At 29.8% G+C, this 20,318-nt stretch overlaps 1 protein-coding gene and 1 pseudogene across 1 annotated transcript; both read right to left on the bottom strand.

Moving 5' to 3' along the window:
• Positions 1-5,985: 5,985 nt before the first annotated feature.
• On the bottom strand, positions 5,986-12,722 carry LOC118647622. Its single transcript, XM_036292868.1, has 3 exons — positions 12,658-12,722; positions 11,691-12,100; positions 5,986-9,044 (listed from the first exon to the last, which is right to left on the bottom strand). Exons 2-3 carry the CDS (start codon positions 11,953-11,955, stop codon positions 6,190-6,192), a joined length of 3,120 nt encoding a protein of 1,039 aa, XP_036148761.1. The 5' UTR covers positions 11,956-12,100; positions 12,658-12,722; the 3' UTR covers positions 5,986-6,189.
• Positions 12,723-13,489: 767 nt separating this feature from the next.
• Positions 13,490-14,803, bottom strand: LOC105834004 (annotated as a pseudogene).
• Positions 14,804-20,318: the final 5,515 nt, after the last annotated feature.

Genomic DNA, 20,318 nt, shown 5'->3' with positions numbered 1-20,318 from the left:
TTTTGTTATACTGTCGTTGCGCAGCTTTTTTACCATATAAAATATCTGCGTAACAACTGTATAACGATACCGATACCTCTTAACGAGTTACAGTATCGCACTGCTGCGGCTTTATTCTCTAACTTTTTAACGACAATATTACTAGCTAGGGGTTATGCAGATATTTTATATAATAAAAAAGCTGCGCAGTGTTGGGTAAGATACTTTTAAAATGTATCTTGATACAGATACAGATACTTATAAAAAAATGTATCTAGATACAGATACAGATACACAAATCTAAATGTATATAGATACAGATACTCAGATACTTTAAAAGTATCTCAGATACGTATCAGATACTCTTAAATTATTCAAATAAAAAAATCTAAAAAATTTAAATGTTTGTGCGCAACACGAAAAGCGCATTATAAAATAAATAATTACATTGTGTTGTGCAATACCTGTCGCGCAATATCTGTCGCTAAACTCTTACTGTCTTTTCCGAATTTTTTATTTGTTTGTTGAGTTGTTGAGTAAACTTGCGTTTCTCGTTTTTTAAATTATATTTTATTGTAATAATAATAATAATATTAATAATGTATGTAATATGCACAAAATCTAATAATTCTATAGACTAGATAGCAAAGTTATTTCATACATAAGTACTATTTGCGCAAATCTAAATGACGCTATCGACAGTAATAGCAAATCAAAAATGATCTTAAAAAAATATTTTTTTCCCAATAAAGACAAAAAGTACGTGAAAATATATTTGAAAATGTATCTGAAAATGTATCTGAAAAGCAGTTCAAATACCGTGTTTTGTATCTAGATACAGATACAAATACTCTAATTCAAATGTATCTCAGATACAGGTTCAGATACACAAAATGTATCTCTATACATGTATCTAGATACATGTATAGAGATACTACCCAACACTGAAGCTGCGCAACGACAATATAACGATATCGACACTGTCGTTAAGAGTTAGAGAATAGATCTACTGGTTACAACTGAAAGTCAACGCATAAAGAAAAAATATTTTATAATATTAGGCACATATCTGAAACTGCCTCATTTTTTGTTAATAAAGATTTGTTTATGGTTGGCTTTTGTTGCTTCAACAAATTAAACAAGTTTATTAGGGTGCAGAAGGACACAGTCGACATAAAGTAAGACAGACGAAGAGACATTTAAACACCAGAATTAAAGAACATGCGAATAATTTTAAATTAAAATCGTCGAAACACTTTGTTGTAACAGAACACATGCTAAAAAATAACCACGTGTTTGATTGGGATAACGTTAAGATATTAGATTCTGAATCAAGATACCAAAAAAAGTTAATTTCAAAAATGATCTATATTAAGGAGCAAGGCAATAGTATTAATTTATATAAGGACACGGAGTGTCTTGACAATTTTTATTATTGTTTGAAATTTTGTCGAAAATGACTAGCGAAAAATAAAGTTCGCTCTTTCTGCCTCTGACTACTGAACGTTACACTTGTCTTTAACGCTCGAATATTTTGTTTGTTTGCTGTTTGTTTTAATATTATGTTTTAATATCTGGGATTTACATATGTAAGTTTGTAATTTTTTACAATACGCATATTAGTTTATTTTATTCATAACACGTATTTCATTGTTTTTGATCTTTTAGATTTATCGACAAGACTTGTTGACCCTCTATACTGTGCTTTTAATATGAAAACCGACTTGCGGAAAAATTTTACTATTTTTCATTTTATTATTCGTTTAATTGTATTATTTATTGGTTTACGTTTTTATTTGTTATGACACAATTTGATACAATATGCGTTGTTTTGTGGTTGTTCAATAGTCGTCATTTTTTGGCTGTTTAATTATATTTTTGTTTACGTTAATTCACTTATGTCTCAATTCATACATATTGGTAATTTATTATGAAGAGGACTAAGTATAGTCGAAACGTCTTGAAATTTAACATTTTAAAACACAGCTGCTTTTTAGTTGCGTTTATAATTATATGTATAATGTTTATTTAATATATTATATTGTATTAGAAAAATGTATCTTGGCTTGATATATTGACCGATTTATCGTAGTAGTTTTGCAATTTTTAGTGTTTAAAACATATTTAAAAAAAGTAAAGGACTAAGTAAAATAAATAGCAAATAATAAGAATAAAAATAGCAATTATTACTGCTGAGCTTGTAGACGGTTGAAAAAACTGCGCATTTTCACTCGAAGCAGATGAGTCAGTTACCATGGATTGATTTTGACCTTACCGTATAAATGAATTGTTTTAATATGATGGACCTCGCAACTACTGCTTTAAATAGTATAATATAATAGTAATATTATATTATAAGCGGAAAATTAAATGCAAAAATGTATACATACTGGAAGTGCTTGACATTATCGATGACTCCAAGTAGCATTTTGCGGCTTTTGAAATTCTGATGCAGCACTATGAGTATCAAAATATTTTTTTTTAAGAGCAGTGAACGTTCTATAACATGATACATAGTAGCCGTTGATTTCATCCGGTGTTATTGGTAAAGTAACATCTTTGTATTTTAAATTATGTGTAATACGAGCTTTTAAAATGTCACTGCATTTTTGTATAGTTTCTTTCATAAAAAGTAATATTTTAGAATCTTTACTGTTACATATCACATACTTTTTCTCAGTATTTATTTTGCAAATTTTTACGAATTTATGTATTTACACAAATACAAATTTATATATTAAAAAAAATATAAAAAATGAGAAATTTAACAACTCTTACACAATTTAATATCTCTTTACTCGAGACACTTTTAAACTTTGCACAGTGCAACGTCTAAACTTTCCGAAGATTCACATCGCACTGAATCCTCTTTTGAAAAAAACCTTCTGAAGCTCCCCTGCCTTTCTTGCAATACATCACATTTGCTCGTCGACCGTTTGATCTACTTGAGTCTCCATCTCTTTCTATCTAATTCCTACGAGTGAGACCCAGATGTGCACAGATCGAAATGAATATCACCAATCAGATTGCTGAGTCAAATAGGATGAATTTACAGAATTTGATCCCATTCTTACTCAGGTCCCAACTTACCCGGATTGAAAGTATTTTATGGGATCCAGGTAAATCAGAGTAAAATGCATTATTCTATAATTTTATTCTAAAAAAATATTTTTTCTTAAAAAATATTTACAATTGCATATTAAACATTTTCGTAGTAATATACTCTGGTTATTTAACTCAGAATCCAAATTTCTATTATTAGTTTAGAAAACGATATGCAAAAGGGATTTTATTATTTAGTTTAGAAAACGATTCGCGTTCTTCATCGCAGTCTATATCGATGTTATCTTTCACTTTTCAGTCTGCCTTTTTGCATATTGTTTTCTAGGCGTATAAACAATTATTATTGTTTAATATTAATTTTTATCTTTAAATTTTATGATTTCTTTACTGCTAATTTTTCACCACTTTAAAGCAGTTTGCCGACTCTTCCTCTTCCAGAAAACAGTCTGCCAATAACTGTGACATCTTGTTTCAATAAACACTAAACATTCTCGCAGATTTTATGCTTGAATCTTATTCTTTTGTTTTGTCGTGAAAACTATCTTTAGCTCCGCCTTATTCTTCCTGACCGCTTAGGCAGACTGGCGATTTAGTGTTCGGCAATACCAAAGAACCCTTTTTAGGTAGAGACATTCCACGATGCTTATTGATGCTATTTTTATGTAGCTAGCTCTTAGACTATTAAAATATTCAGCGTTTCATAAACTCAAATCGGACGTTTAACCGAAATCTTTCTAAGAAGATAAGCAAGCACGAAAAATAATAAATTACATCTTGATTATATATTTGACATACTTGTACATATAAAAAGATTAGCTGCCATTGATGATGTTTGACAGATGGCTTTTTTCGCATCTTTTGTCTCACTTATTGGTGATTTCACGGATGACATGGTGCCCGCACGCATACACGCACCATAATAAAATATCTACATACATGGTACTGCTTGGTGCATATAAAAGTCGTTTTGAAGGTAGTAATATCTGCGCGTTCTAGATAAACTCAACATCGTTGCAGCAATGGTGGCTTGTTTAATCAAGGCATAAAAGGACAATGTGAACTCGTAACGATTTATGGCAATTATTTTATTTATTGCTCCGTCATTTGTTGACGTATGAATTTAGAAATTTTTAAGTAGCGCTGAACTCAGAAGTTACAGCGGCAGTTGGCTTTTAAAGGCATGTTCTTAATATATTCGGCGACATCCTAAATTTCTACTTTACTAGCTTTTTTGTTTCCTACCACACGTGTTTTACTTTACAACGATGTTGCTGATTTATATCTAGGCTATGGTGCATTAATGCGGTGCTATACAGGTAGTTTGAATGAATAACTGAATAATTTGATACCTTCTATACAGTAAAAAAGACATGTAAAATTACATAAATATCACATGTATTTGATGTATTAAAATCCGCGCATGACTCACGTAACTCTTTCTTTGTTATGTCCTTGTTTCTGTTTATTTAAACGAATAAAATGTATGTGTCAACATATTACACAAAAAAAGTATTTTTGTTTTTAGATTATTTTTGTTTTTAAAATGTTAAATTTTAAAATATTATAAAATTACGTAAAATTACGTTTGATGGACATAATTGGGGTTTGCATAAAGAATTTTATGTATAGTTTTAATTTTTGTTTAGAAAAATATATTTTTATTTATTATATATCAATGAATTTTGGATCGCCTATCGGTCTACTCCGGTCTTAATAAATATAATTTTTCTATTGAATTAAATTTTTTAGCTTTATTTTAAAATTTGCGCTAAAGCGTTTCGTCAGACTTGAATCACAAGGCCTTTCTCGATGCACTGCTGCAACAGTTAAAGTAGGATAAATATATTTTTTTTCATTCTAACTTACTGCAGTTACTAAGCAGAAACCTCTTGGCGCATAGTTTAAAATAAAGCTAAGGAATTTAATTTAATAAAAGAATTATATTTTATTACTAAGATCCAAACCGATAGGCGATCCACAATTCAGTGATATGTTTAAACATACTTCGGTTGATATAATTAATGTACTAATATTGTTTATTTATTATAATATTTTGGTATAATATTACTTTTAAGCATCAAAATTTTTAACCGTTGTTTTATTAAAACTATCATGTTGTACTCTTTAGACGACTTTCATGTAAAATATTATAATAAAATTATTACATTTACTAAAATTTAAGTATTTAATTAAAAAAAATTAAATTATATAAGCATAATTATTATTGTTTAACACATAAATTAAAACGAGTGAACGCAATGGATAAAAGAGAGAAAGAGTCGGAATAATAAAACTGTTTATGGATGTGCGATCGGAGACATCGCGTACAGACGAGAGACACAGATAATGCAAAGAGAATCGTTACAGGAAGAAAGCGATTAAAAAATTTTTGCAAATTATTACTGGCGACCTTTCAAGGATTTTGCTTTTATACAAATTTATACATTATTTTGTAATTAGTTTTCTTTATTATTTTCTTAATAATAAAAGGATATGATCTTTTTGCTCACTTGGCTGTTCTCAATTTTATTGCTTATTTTATTAATACATTTTATTTTTTTATATTTTAAAATTAATGAATTTTATAATCAATATATTACATTCATTATTAAACGGTTTTTTATTTTAAACTTTATGTTTATTTGTGCGATTTTTGTGTTTAATTGTACGGTTGTAGAAGTAAGGATAAGAGTAAGATTGTACAGATACAAATGCTTTTCATATGTCATTTTACTTTTGACCCGTATTATTTTTTTATAATGGTATTTCATTGATAAATCAAGTACAGTTATTGCATATCATAATGCGGTCTGCTCCTTAGCGTTAGTGCCTCTTTGACTACGACACATCAGACTTGTAAAAAAATGCCATAAATTATTAAATAAATATAAAATTCCATACCCATGGGATTTTAAATTTATTTAAATATACGTATTTTATATTTTATATGTATTACATATGTATTATATGTGCATTTTTATATGTATGTGTATTTTGACAGGTGTCGCGTGATATCATGTCCCGCTTACAAGGTTACCATCGTTGCAACCCGCTCCCCACTTGGAGCTTCTTAGTTAGAACTCCTCCTTATTCCTATTGTTTTAGGAGTAATTTTAGGAGCAGTTTAAAAAGCAGTATTAGGAGTAATTAAGAAGCAGTTTTAGAAGTAATTTTAGAAGTAGTTTTAGCAGCAGATTTAAAAGCACTTTTAGGAGGAGTTTTAGAAGAAGTTTTAGATGTAGTTGCAGAGGCAGTTGTAGGAGCAATTTTAGTAGTTTTAGGAATAGTTCTAGTAGCAGATTTAAGAGCAATTTTTGGAGGAGTTTTAAAAGCAGCTTTAGATGTAGTTGCAGAGGCAGTTGTAGGATTAATTTTAGAAACAATTTTAGGAGTTACACGACCAGTTTTATGAATAGTTCCAGTAGCAGATTCAAGAGCAATTTTAGGAGTTTTAGAAGCAGTTTCAGATGTAGTTGCAGATGCAGTTTTAGATGTAGTTGCAAGGGTCCTTTTACGAGTAATTTTAGCTTCTTTTTCTTTTTTTAATTTAGATTGTTCCTGAACTGGACATTTCCTAAGTTTTATATCTATAAGAAATGGGCAAACAGAAAGTATGAAAGGCTTTGCATCTTTTTCTTCTCGTTTATTCTTCTGATGTCTTAAATGTATTTCGACATATTCGATTTCTTTTGCACCATCATCTATTTGTATTCCCTCATACCAATGGGTTCCTTTAGGAAATGAAACACCTGGTTCTTCCATTTCCGTAACGGGTACTTTTAATAAAGATTGATCGTGTTCATAAAGTTCATATAGTGCTCGTCGACCCTTTTCTGATAGCAAAGCCCTATGAGTGACATAGTCTTGATCTGTTTCTGTCTCAAAAGCAAATTGTGAACTACATGGATTCTTTTTAGTGTAAGCTTTGACACCTTCCGCTTTATTTTTTCTTTCTACGACATGCTTTTCTCTAGAATGGCCTCGATTTGCTTCTTCATCTTTACCTTTTTTACCTTTAATTTTTTTATCAGGTGCGCTTAATTCGCCTTCTGAATTATCCAGAATTTGTTTAGCATCGTTTATCTCGCTGTTTGATGGGTACCTTAGTCTTGTACCTGTGATTGGATAAATATGAGCTATAAGAGGCTTTGCATTTTTGTTCTTTTTTTGACCTTCAAAATGTCTTAAATGTATACTGACAAATTTGATTTCTTCATCACCATGTAATTTTATTCCATTATACCACCGGCTTGCTGTAGGAAATTTGACATCTGGTTCTACTAATTCTGAAACAGGTATCGTTATTTCAATTTTCATGTATCTTTCAAGTAGATATAATGCGTTTTGACCCGATTTTGATAGCAATGCTCTATGAGTGACATAATCTTGTTCATCTTCTGTCTGAAAAGCATATTTTCCTACACCTGGATTGTTCTTAGTCCAATTTATGACACCTCCATATTTTCCTCCTACGACATGCCACCTTCTAGAATGACCTGTTGTCAAATATTTTTCTTCTTTCCTAAGACGTTCGCTTGGTTTGTTCTCTGAATCATCCAGAATATCTTTAGCGTGTTGTTTCGTATTGTGTGATGGGTACCTTTTTGAGTACTCTCTTTTTTCAATTTTTTTTGTTGCTTGTAATTTAAAGCGTGTAAGAGTTGGACATCTTTTTTGTTTTATATCTTTAAGATTTGGGTAACTAGTAAGTATGAAAGGCTCTTCATTTTTGTCTTCTCGTTTATCTTTCTGATGCCTTAAATATATGTGGACAGATTCGATTTCTATTTCATTGTTATCTATTTGTTTTCCATTATGCCAATGGGTTCCTTTAGGAAATGGGACACCTGGTTCTTCCATTTCTGTAACGGGTACGTGTAATAAAATTATATCTTGTTCGTAAAGTTCATATAATGCTCGTCGACCCTGTTCTGATAGCAAAGCCCTATGAATTACATACTCTTGGTCTTCTTCTGTCTGAAAAGCAGATTTTGATTCACATGGATTATTTTTAGTGTAAGCTTCGACACCTTCCGCATTATTTCTTCTTTTTACGACATGCCTTTCTCTAGAATGGCCTCGATTTTCTTCCTTATCTTTCCCTTTTTTGCCTTCAATTTCTTTATCAGGTGCGCTAAATTCGTTTTCTGAATTATCCAGAATCCTTTTGGCATCCTCTACCTGGTTATTTGATGGGTACCTGAATCTTGTACCTGTGATTGGATAAATATAAACTATAAAAGGCTCTTCATCTATCTTGTCTCGTTTATCTTTTTGATGTCTTAAAAGCATATTGACAAATTTGATGTCTTCTAAACCATGTAGTTCTATTCCCTTATACCACCGGCTTGCTTGAGGAAATGAGATATCTGGTTCTACTAATTCTGAAACAGGTATCTCTACTTTATATTCAATGGCATCGTTAAGTTTATGTAGTGCTTCTTGACCCGATTTTGATAGCAATGCTCTATGAGTGACATAATTTTGGTCTTTTTCCGTCAGAAAAGCAAATTTTCCTATATGCGGGTTATTCCTAGTCCAAGTTTCAACACCTCCTTTTCTTCCTCCTACGAGATGCCGCATTCTAGAATGACCTATTGTCCAATACTGTTTCCTATCACCACCTTCGCTTAATTTGCCTTCTGAATTATTTAAAATATTTTTAGCGTGTTCTGGCGTGTTGTGTTTAGGGTACCTTTTTGAGTACCTTTCTTCTCCGGGACTTTTTTTCGGACTTTCTTTTCCGGGACTTTTCCTCGGACTTTCAGGTCCTTGTCCGTTTACTCCGCCAATCATAAAAAATACTCCTGCACTCTCCTTCCACTGAATTTTATTTAACCATTTGGCCAAATTCTGAAAATTGTCTTTTAGTTTTAACACAGTCCACTTACGAAGTTTTAATGGATCTTGTCCGATTTGAGAACCGATCACCGAAAACAGGCAGCTGTTTAAATCAATAATAACGTTATCGGGATCTTTGCTATCTCTTAGGGTCCAGTGACCTAGAAAAAGATTTAAAAAAGTTTAGATAGAAATTAAAATATATTTAAAACTTTTACGTGTAAAATGTCAACTTAAAAAAATTTAATAAGAGTTAATGTCCCTATTCGCGACCATATTTCTTCTACTGATTACTTTGATGTAAAACGTTATATACGAGGCTGCCGATTCATTAATGTTTACTAGTGAAGTGGAAAAATTCCGAAGTTTGTGCAGTACAAAAAGATTGTAACGTACAGAGTAAGTACAATAATTATCAGAGATACTTTTTTTGCGTTTTTTGCCGCACGTTATCATCCACGCATATTCTTAAGGCCATCACACAATGCCAGGCAACAGGCAATAGGAACAAAAAATAAAAAAAGAGATAAAGATTCTTTCTCTCTTTCATTATTTCTGTTTCTATTGCCTGTTGCCTGGCATTGTGTTTTGGCTCTTAAGAGGATGCTAAACTGCTCGTCAAACTTGATTGATTTCGATAAGGTAGAGTCATTCGTTCATGTTATTAACACAATTTTGTATGTATTTTTTTTATAGATTTGAAAATCTTTTTACAGAATTAAAGTTTATGTATTGTATTAATATCAGCTTATGAAATAAATTTTGTACTGAGAATTTACAAAATTGTTTTAGATTGCTCTTTTTAGACACGAAATGTTCGTATTCATTAAACTTTTTTATTAGAACGTCTACGTTCAATCTAAAACCGTAATATTGTTTCTAAATGTTTGCTCCACTTGGGATTAGGCTTGATTTGTGCGTACAAGGATCAAAATTTTTACATCAGACATATTTTGTTACGAGTTGACGCTAGAAGCCAAGAATTTTAAATTTTTTTTGTCGTTTTTCTTACAAAATCGTTACGGCCCGGCTTTGTTATTATCTATACTTTAATTCTGGAGAAAGATTTTTAATTCTGTAAATGCAATTAAAAGATTAATAAGAAATAAAATTATAATTATTAAAACAGGACAACTTTATCATCTTCTTAAGAGTGAGATTAAATAGGACGTGATGGTTAAATTTAACAAATATAAAAGTTGTCAACTTAAAAATTTTTTATTAGCTTTTGTATTATTCGATATTTCTGCTATAGTTTTCATAAATGACATTCTATACATTATAGTTTAAAGTTGTCTTACACAGAATTTAGATTATTTATATTTTATGCATAAACTCATAATTCTGTTTTACAATAATTGGTGTTAATTTATCGTGTGCGTGCCTGCGTGCGCGCTTATGTGTTTGTGTGTGTTGTTAATTTAATCTTCTATTTTTAATTTTTTTAAATTTTAACTTTAAAATTTAATTTTTTTTTGTATTGTTGGTTGAGTATTATTACTCAATTTTCATTAATTTTAATGTTTGTATAATCTAGTAAAAGAAAATTCGCGTAAACATCATTTAACAATAATACATATAAAATTCTTATAAACGCAAAATACAATAAAACATTGAAATACAGCATATCTTTAATTGTAAATGTAACACGAATGCGAATCAAAAATAGCGTATTATTCTCTCAAAAAGTGGATATAGCTACGTAGTTCCATGGTGTAGAAATATAAGATGAAACATTGCGCATAATAGCAGCAAAAACCAGTCAACGATTAACCGTAAAATTTGCGCTAAATTCAAACATAGTATTAATAAAGCAAAACATACACATACACAAAAAACATACACACAAAAAACATATGCATACAAAGTTTGTATTTGTGATGGCAAATCTCCAGTTGGTTTCGATAGCCATCATTAATATGAATAACGAATGCGCATCCACGGGGTGTTTCACCTTATATCTTTACACCAAGCGTAGTTCCACGTTATACGAAAAATGGATGTGATGGCGCTGCGAATTAGCACGATTTTCTGAATCACTAGATCGCCAGTATGGTCCCTAATTGCAACATAGCTGCAACGTGGTTGCGATGTTTTATGCTGTATAGGACTCAACTGGTGACTAATTTTTGATAATAAATTAGTATAAATTTTAATTTTTTCCAAAATAACCATACATTTTTTAAGCTGCGGTTCAGTAAACGCTACAAACCCTACGAAGCGTTTGTAGCCGCGCTACGACTGATTCACTTAGCGCTACGAAACGCTACAACAGACCTCATGCGTTATGAATTATTGCATTATATTTGCTACCGACGCTTCAAATGCTCTACCTCGCGAGTTGGCTGTAGTGTTTGGCATAGCGATGGTAGCACTCGTAACTTTCGTCGACTGCCCTTTTGATAGCACTCGGAGCGTAGCGATTGAAGCATTTGGTAGCGCTTACTAGACCGCAGTCAATAGCTTGAAAATATGTTTATAAATATTTAGAAATTTTTTAAATTACTATAAATAAATTAACATTTAAAAACTTTTTAATTATTATAAATAAATAAAAAATAAGACGCGAGTTACCCAAGTTTATACAGATAAAGTGGCATTTTTTACATAATAATTAATGTAAAAAAAAGACTTGTAATAAGAAGTTTGTTTTGAGATAAAATATAAATTATTTATTTTAATTTTATTTTAATTGAATTAAAACGTAACTGTTTTAAATTAAAACGATTTTTAATTCAATTATAAAATTTTATATATCAAAACAACTTTACTCATTTTTTTTTAAAGTTATTTAATTAATAACTTACCAATTTGTTCCGAATTGTTTGCATGATATTCAATATCTACAGATTGTCCCAATTTTTGTTTTCCGATGGTCTTATTTAAACTACCATTAGCATTCCATATATTAATGGGTCTCTTAATTATGTTACTCAAAATAGCAATATGTATTAAACTAGCTGGTCCATAGTTTTCCAAATCTTGTATAATGTCTTTTACATATTTAATTTTGTGCATTTTTTTCTGATTTTTATAATTAGGATAATTACTGATTAATTGAATTTTATTCATCTTTCTATTGCGTTTTCTTAACTGTATTAGTTATTTTTGATTATTTAATGGTAAAATTTAATGAATCGTGTGTCCATTATTAAATTATAGTTTTCTTCAGTTTTAATGTTTATTTTGTCTTTGTTAAGTGTCAACTTCTATATATCTAAAACAGATTATTATAAATATTATTTTATAAACATAAAAAAAAATTTTTTGAACATTTTGAAAAAATCTAAAATCTTGGAAGAAATGCATAAATTTAGATAAAGTATATAAATATAAAAAAATTAAATAAATAATACTTGTATAAAGAAATAAATCTTATTGATAAAAAAAGTAGATTTTAGAAGAAAGCTGCCAGAGTAAAAATGAGTTGTGTTATCAAAAAAGTCAATTATTTTTAAATAAATCCTTAATTAAAAAATTAAAGTTTGCATAGTAAGAAACAATTATTTCTTATAATATTGATAAGACTTACAAGTTTGCATCATTACTTTGTTGCAATGAATTCAGGATTTACATTGTTAAAATTTGTTGTTAATAGTCTAAAAACTCTAAAATCTAAAATTTAATTCTAAATAATCAATAATTTGAGCAGAGAAAAGAGAGAGAGAGAGAGAGAGAGAGAGAGAGAGAGAGAGAAAGAGAGAGAGAGAGACATGCAGAATTAAAATTACATTTTTTAATTATAAAAAATCAAGATAATTGAAGTTAAAATACCTGATCTCTAGCTTGTACAAAATCCATTATATTATCTTATATTTTTAATAAAAATTTGTATTGGTTGTAATATCCATTTTTTGTTATAAAAATAAATTTTACTTTAAATTTTGTTCAGCCAGATGACATAATGATATATTTAAATCAAATTTTGTTGCTTTGTAATTGTTTTTCTGACATTAGCTGCATTTTATGATTTTTCGTTGCTCATTTTATAATCGATTTTATATAAAAAGTCGATACACTTAATATCAAGTTTTTTTAGTTGAATTCCATGTTTGTTTCTCACCGTTACAATTTTATAATAAAATTAAAATTAATTAATACCTAATTATAATTAAAAATAATATTTTGATAGGCATCTAAGTGTTAGTATATACATCAATTATTTTACAAAAGATTCGTAGAGTTAAGCCTTGTTTTGACGCCCTTTGCTCTTTGCCTCAATTAAGAAAAAAGTAAATTACTATGATTCAATAAATTGTCTTGTTGCGGGATGCCAATAGAAAATATATATACTTATAATATAATATTAATGCAAGTACAATGGTCTCGATTGAATCATAATGTTGATATTGCAACAGCCTATGTTATTGTATTAAGTATTTTTTTTAAGTAAAAAGAGGCGCAAAGTGTGTGTATGTGCGCCTTTAAGAAAAAAAAACATTATTTTATGTAAATTGCTTTTTGTCCTATTGTTTTATTGTCTTATTGTCTTCTTTACAAAAATAATGATATAAAATTAATGTGCCAACTATAAGAATATTTATACGAAATTTATTTATTATAACTTTTTATTAAAAGATATAATAACGGGCTTGATGCTCAAATAATTAAATGATTAAAATCAACTTGCATTAAAGACAAAAACATTGCATTAAAGAACCAAGAGAAGCCAAGTTCATCAGATTCAATGTCTTCTACAGCATTAATTTTAGAAACCGAAATTCTTTTATCAGAAATTTCTCAGGATTTCCTAACTATTCCTGCAATTCCGATAACCTGAATACTCGCTGGTCATGCACAGACCCTGCATGCCCTGCGAAACAATGAGTAAATTGTGCTTTATGGTTACACACTGTCTGAAAACCAAAAAGAACTTACATTAGTCCATATTAATTAGTACAAATGGAACTTATATGCAACAAGCAATGTGCAACATGTAGATAAATACGACATACCTGTAGTTGAATGGAATAATATCCTTTACGATTTACGTATGACGCTGGTTGAACACGAGAAGCTTGAATATTTATATGTGTACCGTCTATAGCGCCAATAATTTTGGGAAAACTACTGGTAGCTTCGAATCCTGTTCAAATTTTATTGACATTGTTGCCTGATGGCCATTTGATGAAAACTGGTGCCAAATCATATAGAGCCCTTACTACTCTTCGTGTAGCACTGAGAGCGGTAGCACGACTAATGTCAAACTTTTCACATATAGATCTAAAGAATATGATACTAATTGGCAATCATAGACAAGCATTACTACAGTTGTGACACCTAAGAATATAAATTTTACAAGCATTCTTACCTATAGGAATCAGGAGTTGCCATATGCCATATTGCAGGAAGAAATTGCTTCTCGGGAGATATCATTGACAGATCCGGTTGCGTTCTTTTCAATTTTGAAGCAATAATGATAAGTATAAACTCAAATGCACCTCTAGATATTCTGTGCTATAAAATAGAACCACAAGAGAAATAAATCTTGGTTGCGTTCCGATATTCACTGCCAGTACTAAAAATCTATAGTTTACGTCACATATGCTGTAGATTTTCAGTACTGATAGTAAATATCGAAACGCAGTCCTTTTAGTAAGCAAAGAGCATGAGTGCACATACAAAGAGAATTAAGATTAGATGCATATAATTCAAGTAATACAAAATATACAATGTACAATTCACAACCTTCAAATTACCTAAAATGTGACTTAAATTGTTAATCACTTTAGACAGGCACAATGTTCTCCACGTAATTTTTCAATTTTGGCAATTTTTCCTTTTTTTCCATAACATGTTCAAGTTCATCTTCTTCACTTTCTGATGATGAAGTAAAATCAATAAGATCTGTCAAAATTACTGCAATCCCATTTAAAATAGTTTGTTGCGGTGTCAAGTTTATAAAGTTATCTTTATCCATGTTGCGCTCACAAGTCGTGTCTTATATAATTGAAACGTTTTTATTGAAATACACATATTGACCATAACATTTACATCGTATATTTTTGTATTACATGAATTATATGCCTCTAATCATAATTGTTTATATGTATACTCACGCACTTGCTTACTAAAAGGTTAAATTATACTTATGCTTCTATTTTATGGCGCAGAATATCTAGAAAAACAATAAAAAGGAATTAATAACATTAATCTTTTAACGAGAAGATATAATACACAATGTTAGGTTTTTATAAACTGACCTTTGGAAAACACGTGTACGTTTGCGCTCACAACCCAACAAAAGTCGTTCGAGGAGCTTAAAAGTGCCAACAAGAGTGTGAATACAAAAAATTACGCATTCTCTTAAATATCAGATTTGAACGAATGGTACGAGCTATACGTTAGCGAGCTCACGTTAGCGTTGCTCGAAGAATTTCAAGAACGCGATAGTGGGTGGACGTTATCACGTATACTAAATTTAACTGTTAGTGTAAATAAGTACAATCCTATGCGTGCGGGATATCGTTTTACATTACCACGACCTATTATGCTGAAAAGAGCGGTAATCAACGTGCAATCTGAAGACAATCCATGCTTCGCATGGTCGGTGGTCGCTCTACACGATTTATCCTTAAATTGAAACGTCAGCTGCTGGCCCACGCTTAATACTTGCTCTGAATACTTCAGCAAGAAGTCGTCGGCCATCTAATCTGTCTTGTATGGCTTCAAAGTGACACTGAAATAACAATATATAAACATAATAAAAAATTAAAAAGTTTAATAAAAAATTGCGTTGCGTTTTTAAATCAAGATTTATTATGCGTTTAATACATTTAATTAAATCATAGAGAAAATATTTTGTAAATTATAGATTAGAGACTTGTTAATTAGAGATTTTGATCATTTTATGTGTGGTGTCTCTAAATTTCTTAAAGTAAACATACTGCCACTACAATTTTTTGAATGATTTTTCACTCTAATAAAAGTTAAAAATTTATTCTATTAGAGTGAATTCTAACTCTTATTGAGTGAAAAATTACTTAAAAAATTGTAGTGACAGTATTTTAAATCTTAGAAATTTAAATAGTATACATTTTTTCCAATATTACGTTTCCTTCTGTAGGAAATCAATTTGCAAAACAATCTTGAATAAACGTTCCGTGTTAGAATTTGAATCGAAAGTAATACGGCTTTCAATCTCTTGATTGAAAGACAACGTCACCCACTTCCGTTGAAACAAGCTAAAAGCCAACTGTGCCACGGGAAATCTCATAATGCGTTCTCACGCTATATACAAAACGATAATTTGGTGCTATAGTTACTTCGACGTGCCTGCAATAAACAACAAGCGTATAAATAAGTATACTCACTAATTTAAAAATATATTATATGTGATTATAAAAAAAAGAAAAAAACATTTCATAAATTTTTGAGTATTTTTGAGTAGTAAAATCATTAAATTCATATAATTTGTAAAATTATAACTATGTAAAATAATCTAGAGTTTTGAAAAATGTATATTTCTATATATAAATAATTTATTATTATAATGTATAGTCCATTTTTTATAATAATTTATAAATACTTTTCTCTAATTCAAATTCATGTAAGTAATTTTAGCGAAACAATTATATGGATTTTTATAACATAATTACATTAAAAAGATTAAGATTGTAATAGAAAGTCATTCTTCCTTTCTTCTCACTCCGCGTTGCCGAAGTGCGAGTGCGGGACAAATCGGTGGTGCTTCGATCACTCTTAATACTTTTCATTCATAGACGGTGAGAGTGGTGAACCACGGCAGTTCCGTAAGGAGCGCAGCGGCCCTTATCACTCGCTGAGTGAGCGCGTTTCAGCGTTCCCTCGCGGCACGCGGGAAGATCGTGCGCCTTGCTTCTCTCTCTCTCTCTCTCTCTCTCTCTCTGTCGTTACCTATCCCATAGGAGATAATCAACCCAACGGTGCGGGAAGGTGCGCGCTGAGAAGCGTACGTCCTTCCCCGTCAACCGCCCCTGCGAAGACTTTAGCGTAGGCGCGGAGCTACCGGCGCGTTCCGCCATTCTTGACAGCACCGGAGCGGACACCAACGACGGTACTAAACCTGGTGCCTCCATTCACACTCATGATGGTAGGTATTCGTCTCCTATCCTAGACCGATCCACGCCTAAGAGCGATCCAGCGACCAGCGTATAATAAGCGTCATGCGAAGCACCAACCGAACGCAACGCCCGACAAAATCAAATCAATAAATCTATTACACTAAGTATCTGTTAAAATTATGAGAACTACAAAAGATATGGCATTCCTCGTCACAGGGCGGAAGATCAATTAAATAAAACTATGTGTAATTCAAATTCATATAACTGTGCTGCACCTGCAACTCTCTCTTTCTGTTTCCGCTCGGCAGAGAGGAGTTTAATTTATTATAAAAATACGGCAAAATAATAAAATTCGCGATCCTGACCCTGCCGGACGAATAAAAGTATTATAAACAAAGTATTTTATTATCGATAAAAATAATGTTTTTGTTTATATTTAAATATATTATTTTATCTAATATTTCTTAAATTTTTGTTGACAATAAAAAACAAGTTGTATTTCTTATTGCTTATATTTGCACGTACCATTATTTTATTTGACATTTCGTAAATTAAACTGGCGATCGTATAACAACAGCTGTAATGCAGATTGCATCACAGTGCGATCGGATCATGATGGAAGGAAATAAAGTGAGGTGCACATCATGAGTTTCAGTTTGGGATTAGCCAACAGAGAACGTTGCACAGTCGTCGGCCATTACTAACGGTTTATTTAAACAGTATTATACATAATTAGAGAATTCAAACAAATAGAAATGAATAAGAAAATCTTTTTAAGCTCTCACTTAATGGTTTTCTCTACAAATTTTAAAATTTTTTAATAATAAAAAATGTAATAATTATTGAGAGATAAATTTTTCCGAGAGAGTATTCTTCCGAAATTTAATATAAAAATATTGAATACCTTTTCCAAAAAAATTAGACTTACAAAAGGTGAATCCCCTCTTGATATTTTATTTTAAATCGCCTGTTTCTTAATCACCTGTTTATAATTTGTTAATAGTATAAATTTTTTAACAAGAAAACCTCACGAACCCAAAAATTCTGATTTTAATAAAACTTGGCATAAATGTAGAGAGAGTAAATACATAAATTAAAAAATTTTTAGTTGGTCCTTATAAACGGTTTAAAGGGTTGAAATCACGCTTTAAAAATTAAGGGTTTTTGCCTTTTCTCGATATATATCGTAAACTAGACAAAATATAAAAAAATGTTTTATACAAAAGTTGTACAGCATAAATACCTCTATTTAACTATGCTGTAGATTAAAAAAAAAAATTTTTTTCAAAATTTACCCTTTATACCTTACCTATGTTAAATATTTATTACATTAAAAAATTTAAATTTCAGTGAAATTTGACACAAATGTAGAGGAAAATAATACACGAATTTAGAAAATTTTAGTTGGTGCTTAAAAATGATTTAAAGGGTTAAAACTACTCTTTAAAGGTTGAGAAATTTTTGCCTTTTTTTCGAAATATCTCGTAAACTTAACGAAACATCAAAAAATGTTTTATACAAAAGTTTTACAGTATAAATACTTTTGTTTAACTTTTCTGTTGATTTAAAAAAAAAAAAAATTAAAAAAACATTTTTTAATAAAAAAAAATATTAAATAAAATTGACACTTATGCACCTAGCATTTATAAATTATACTATCGTATACTACGTATTATTTATATCATCTATGTGTATATTTTTTTATCTATGTGATAATACTAGATATATATTTATATTAATTGCATTTCTGTATGTATTATTTTTTATGTGACATTTGCGCAATATTAGTCACATTGTTTTCACACAGTGTTTATTCTGTACATGTCACATATTTTACATTCATGTTTTATATTAGTCATGTTACGTATAAATCATATATGTTGTATAAAATGAAAATTACATATTAATAAAAGATTGGTACCTATTTAAATAATGTTACGCGTCATTTTCGCATTAATATTGTGCTGATATTAATATTTTCATCTGTAGAAATATTATTTTCCTCATATATGTACATACAATATACGCATGCATTTTATGACTGACATTCTCACTATACTGATAAGAAGTATTACGCCACATATTTGTTGAAAGCTTTTTCTGTAACATAAATGTAGTTATTATAAAGGGGTGGTCCCGTTTGCCTACGTTCCTGATTGCCTACTGCTTCGTTTTTTCGAGCAATTTGTGTGGAAAATTTTGAGAATGTAAAGATAAATGTAGAAAAATTTATTAAATATATTAAATCAATAAAAATAAATAATCAACCTATACTAGAAACAAAAAGTAAAACAGGTTTTATAGGATTAATCATATGTCTAAAAAGTATTATGCTATTAGCTGAAAAATTATTTGCCGAAAAGCATATGACATTCTTATTAACATACAAAATGTCACAGGACCATGTAGAAACGTTTTTTGCTTCTGTTCGACGATTTGGTGGATGCAACAATAATCCAACGGCACGACAATTTAAATCAGCATTAAAGAAACTGCATACACATGTTAATTTAAATATAGTATTTAATGCCAATTGCATACCCAAAGACGATACACTTATATTAAAATTAAATAATGAAACAGACAATCAGAAAGACAGTGAGATAGACAATTTTATTTGGGACATAAAACATGATTATAGTGTGCAATCAATGATAACATTGAGCGAATATCAGAAAGATATTTTAGCATATATTGCAGGTTTTATTGTCAAACACAAAAAATTATAAAATGTAACTTGTGCATTGAAAGTTTAACACAATCTGCACTATCATCTCTGCTGCAAAAAAGAAAACAATTTGGTAAATTATTTAATGCATTAGACGATGTGCTCAAAATTTGCAAACTAGCAGAACATATTTTTAGAACTAATGAAAATATATTAACTTCCAAAAATGTTATACAAAAACTAATTTTGTTTACAATAAGAGAATAATGTAAATAATTTATTTACTGAAGTAGAACACACTTTTAATCAAATTCCATTGATGGATCACAGAAATCAATTAATTCGAATTCTGTTAAAAAAATTTTTTGTTCTTCGTCTTCGCCACTATGCAGCTTCCAAAAATAATAAAATCAATCGAATACGAACAAAATTTACAAAGTTAATTCTATTTAAAAATCAATAACTTATAAGTAATTTGATTTTTATTAAAGTTATTTAATTTATAATTTATATTAATATTTATAATTTATAAAAGTTATATTAATGTATAAGAATAATTAATAATTTATAAGTAAATAGATGTAAACAAATTATAAACATGTTAAAAACATTACAAAGTTTTGGATATAAAAAATATTGTTTACTTCTTTGCGTTTTTCTTAAATCGTAGTATCTATCACTCCTTAATCTCCTTCATTCACTTTCATTCCCACTACTTTTCTATT

The sequence above is a fragment of the Monomorium pharaonis genome, chromosome 10 (genome assembly GCF_013373865.1).
Source record: "Monomorium pharaonis isolate MP-MQ-018 chromosome 10, ASM1337386v2, whole genome shotgun sequence".
Classification (NCBI taxonomy): Eukaryota; Metazoa; Arthropoda; class Insecta; order Hymenoptera; family Formicidae; genus Monomorium; species Monomorium pharaonis.
This window is presented reverse-complemented; position numbering and strand designations above follow the sequence as displayed.

Excerpts from the sequence above, each read along its gene's own strand:
- LOC118647622 (XM_036292868.1), bottom strand. The coding sequence starts at position 11,955 with ATGAATAAAATTCAATTAATCAGTAATTATCCTAATTATAAAAATCAG. Across the intron at positions 9,045-11,690 it reads AAACAATTCGGAACAAATTG|GTCACTGGACCCTAAGAGAT; the intron begins GTAAGTTATTAA and ends ATCTTTTTCTAG.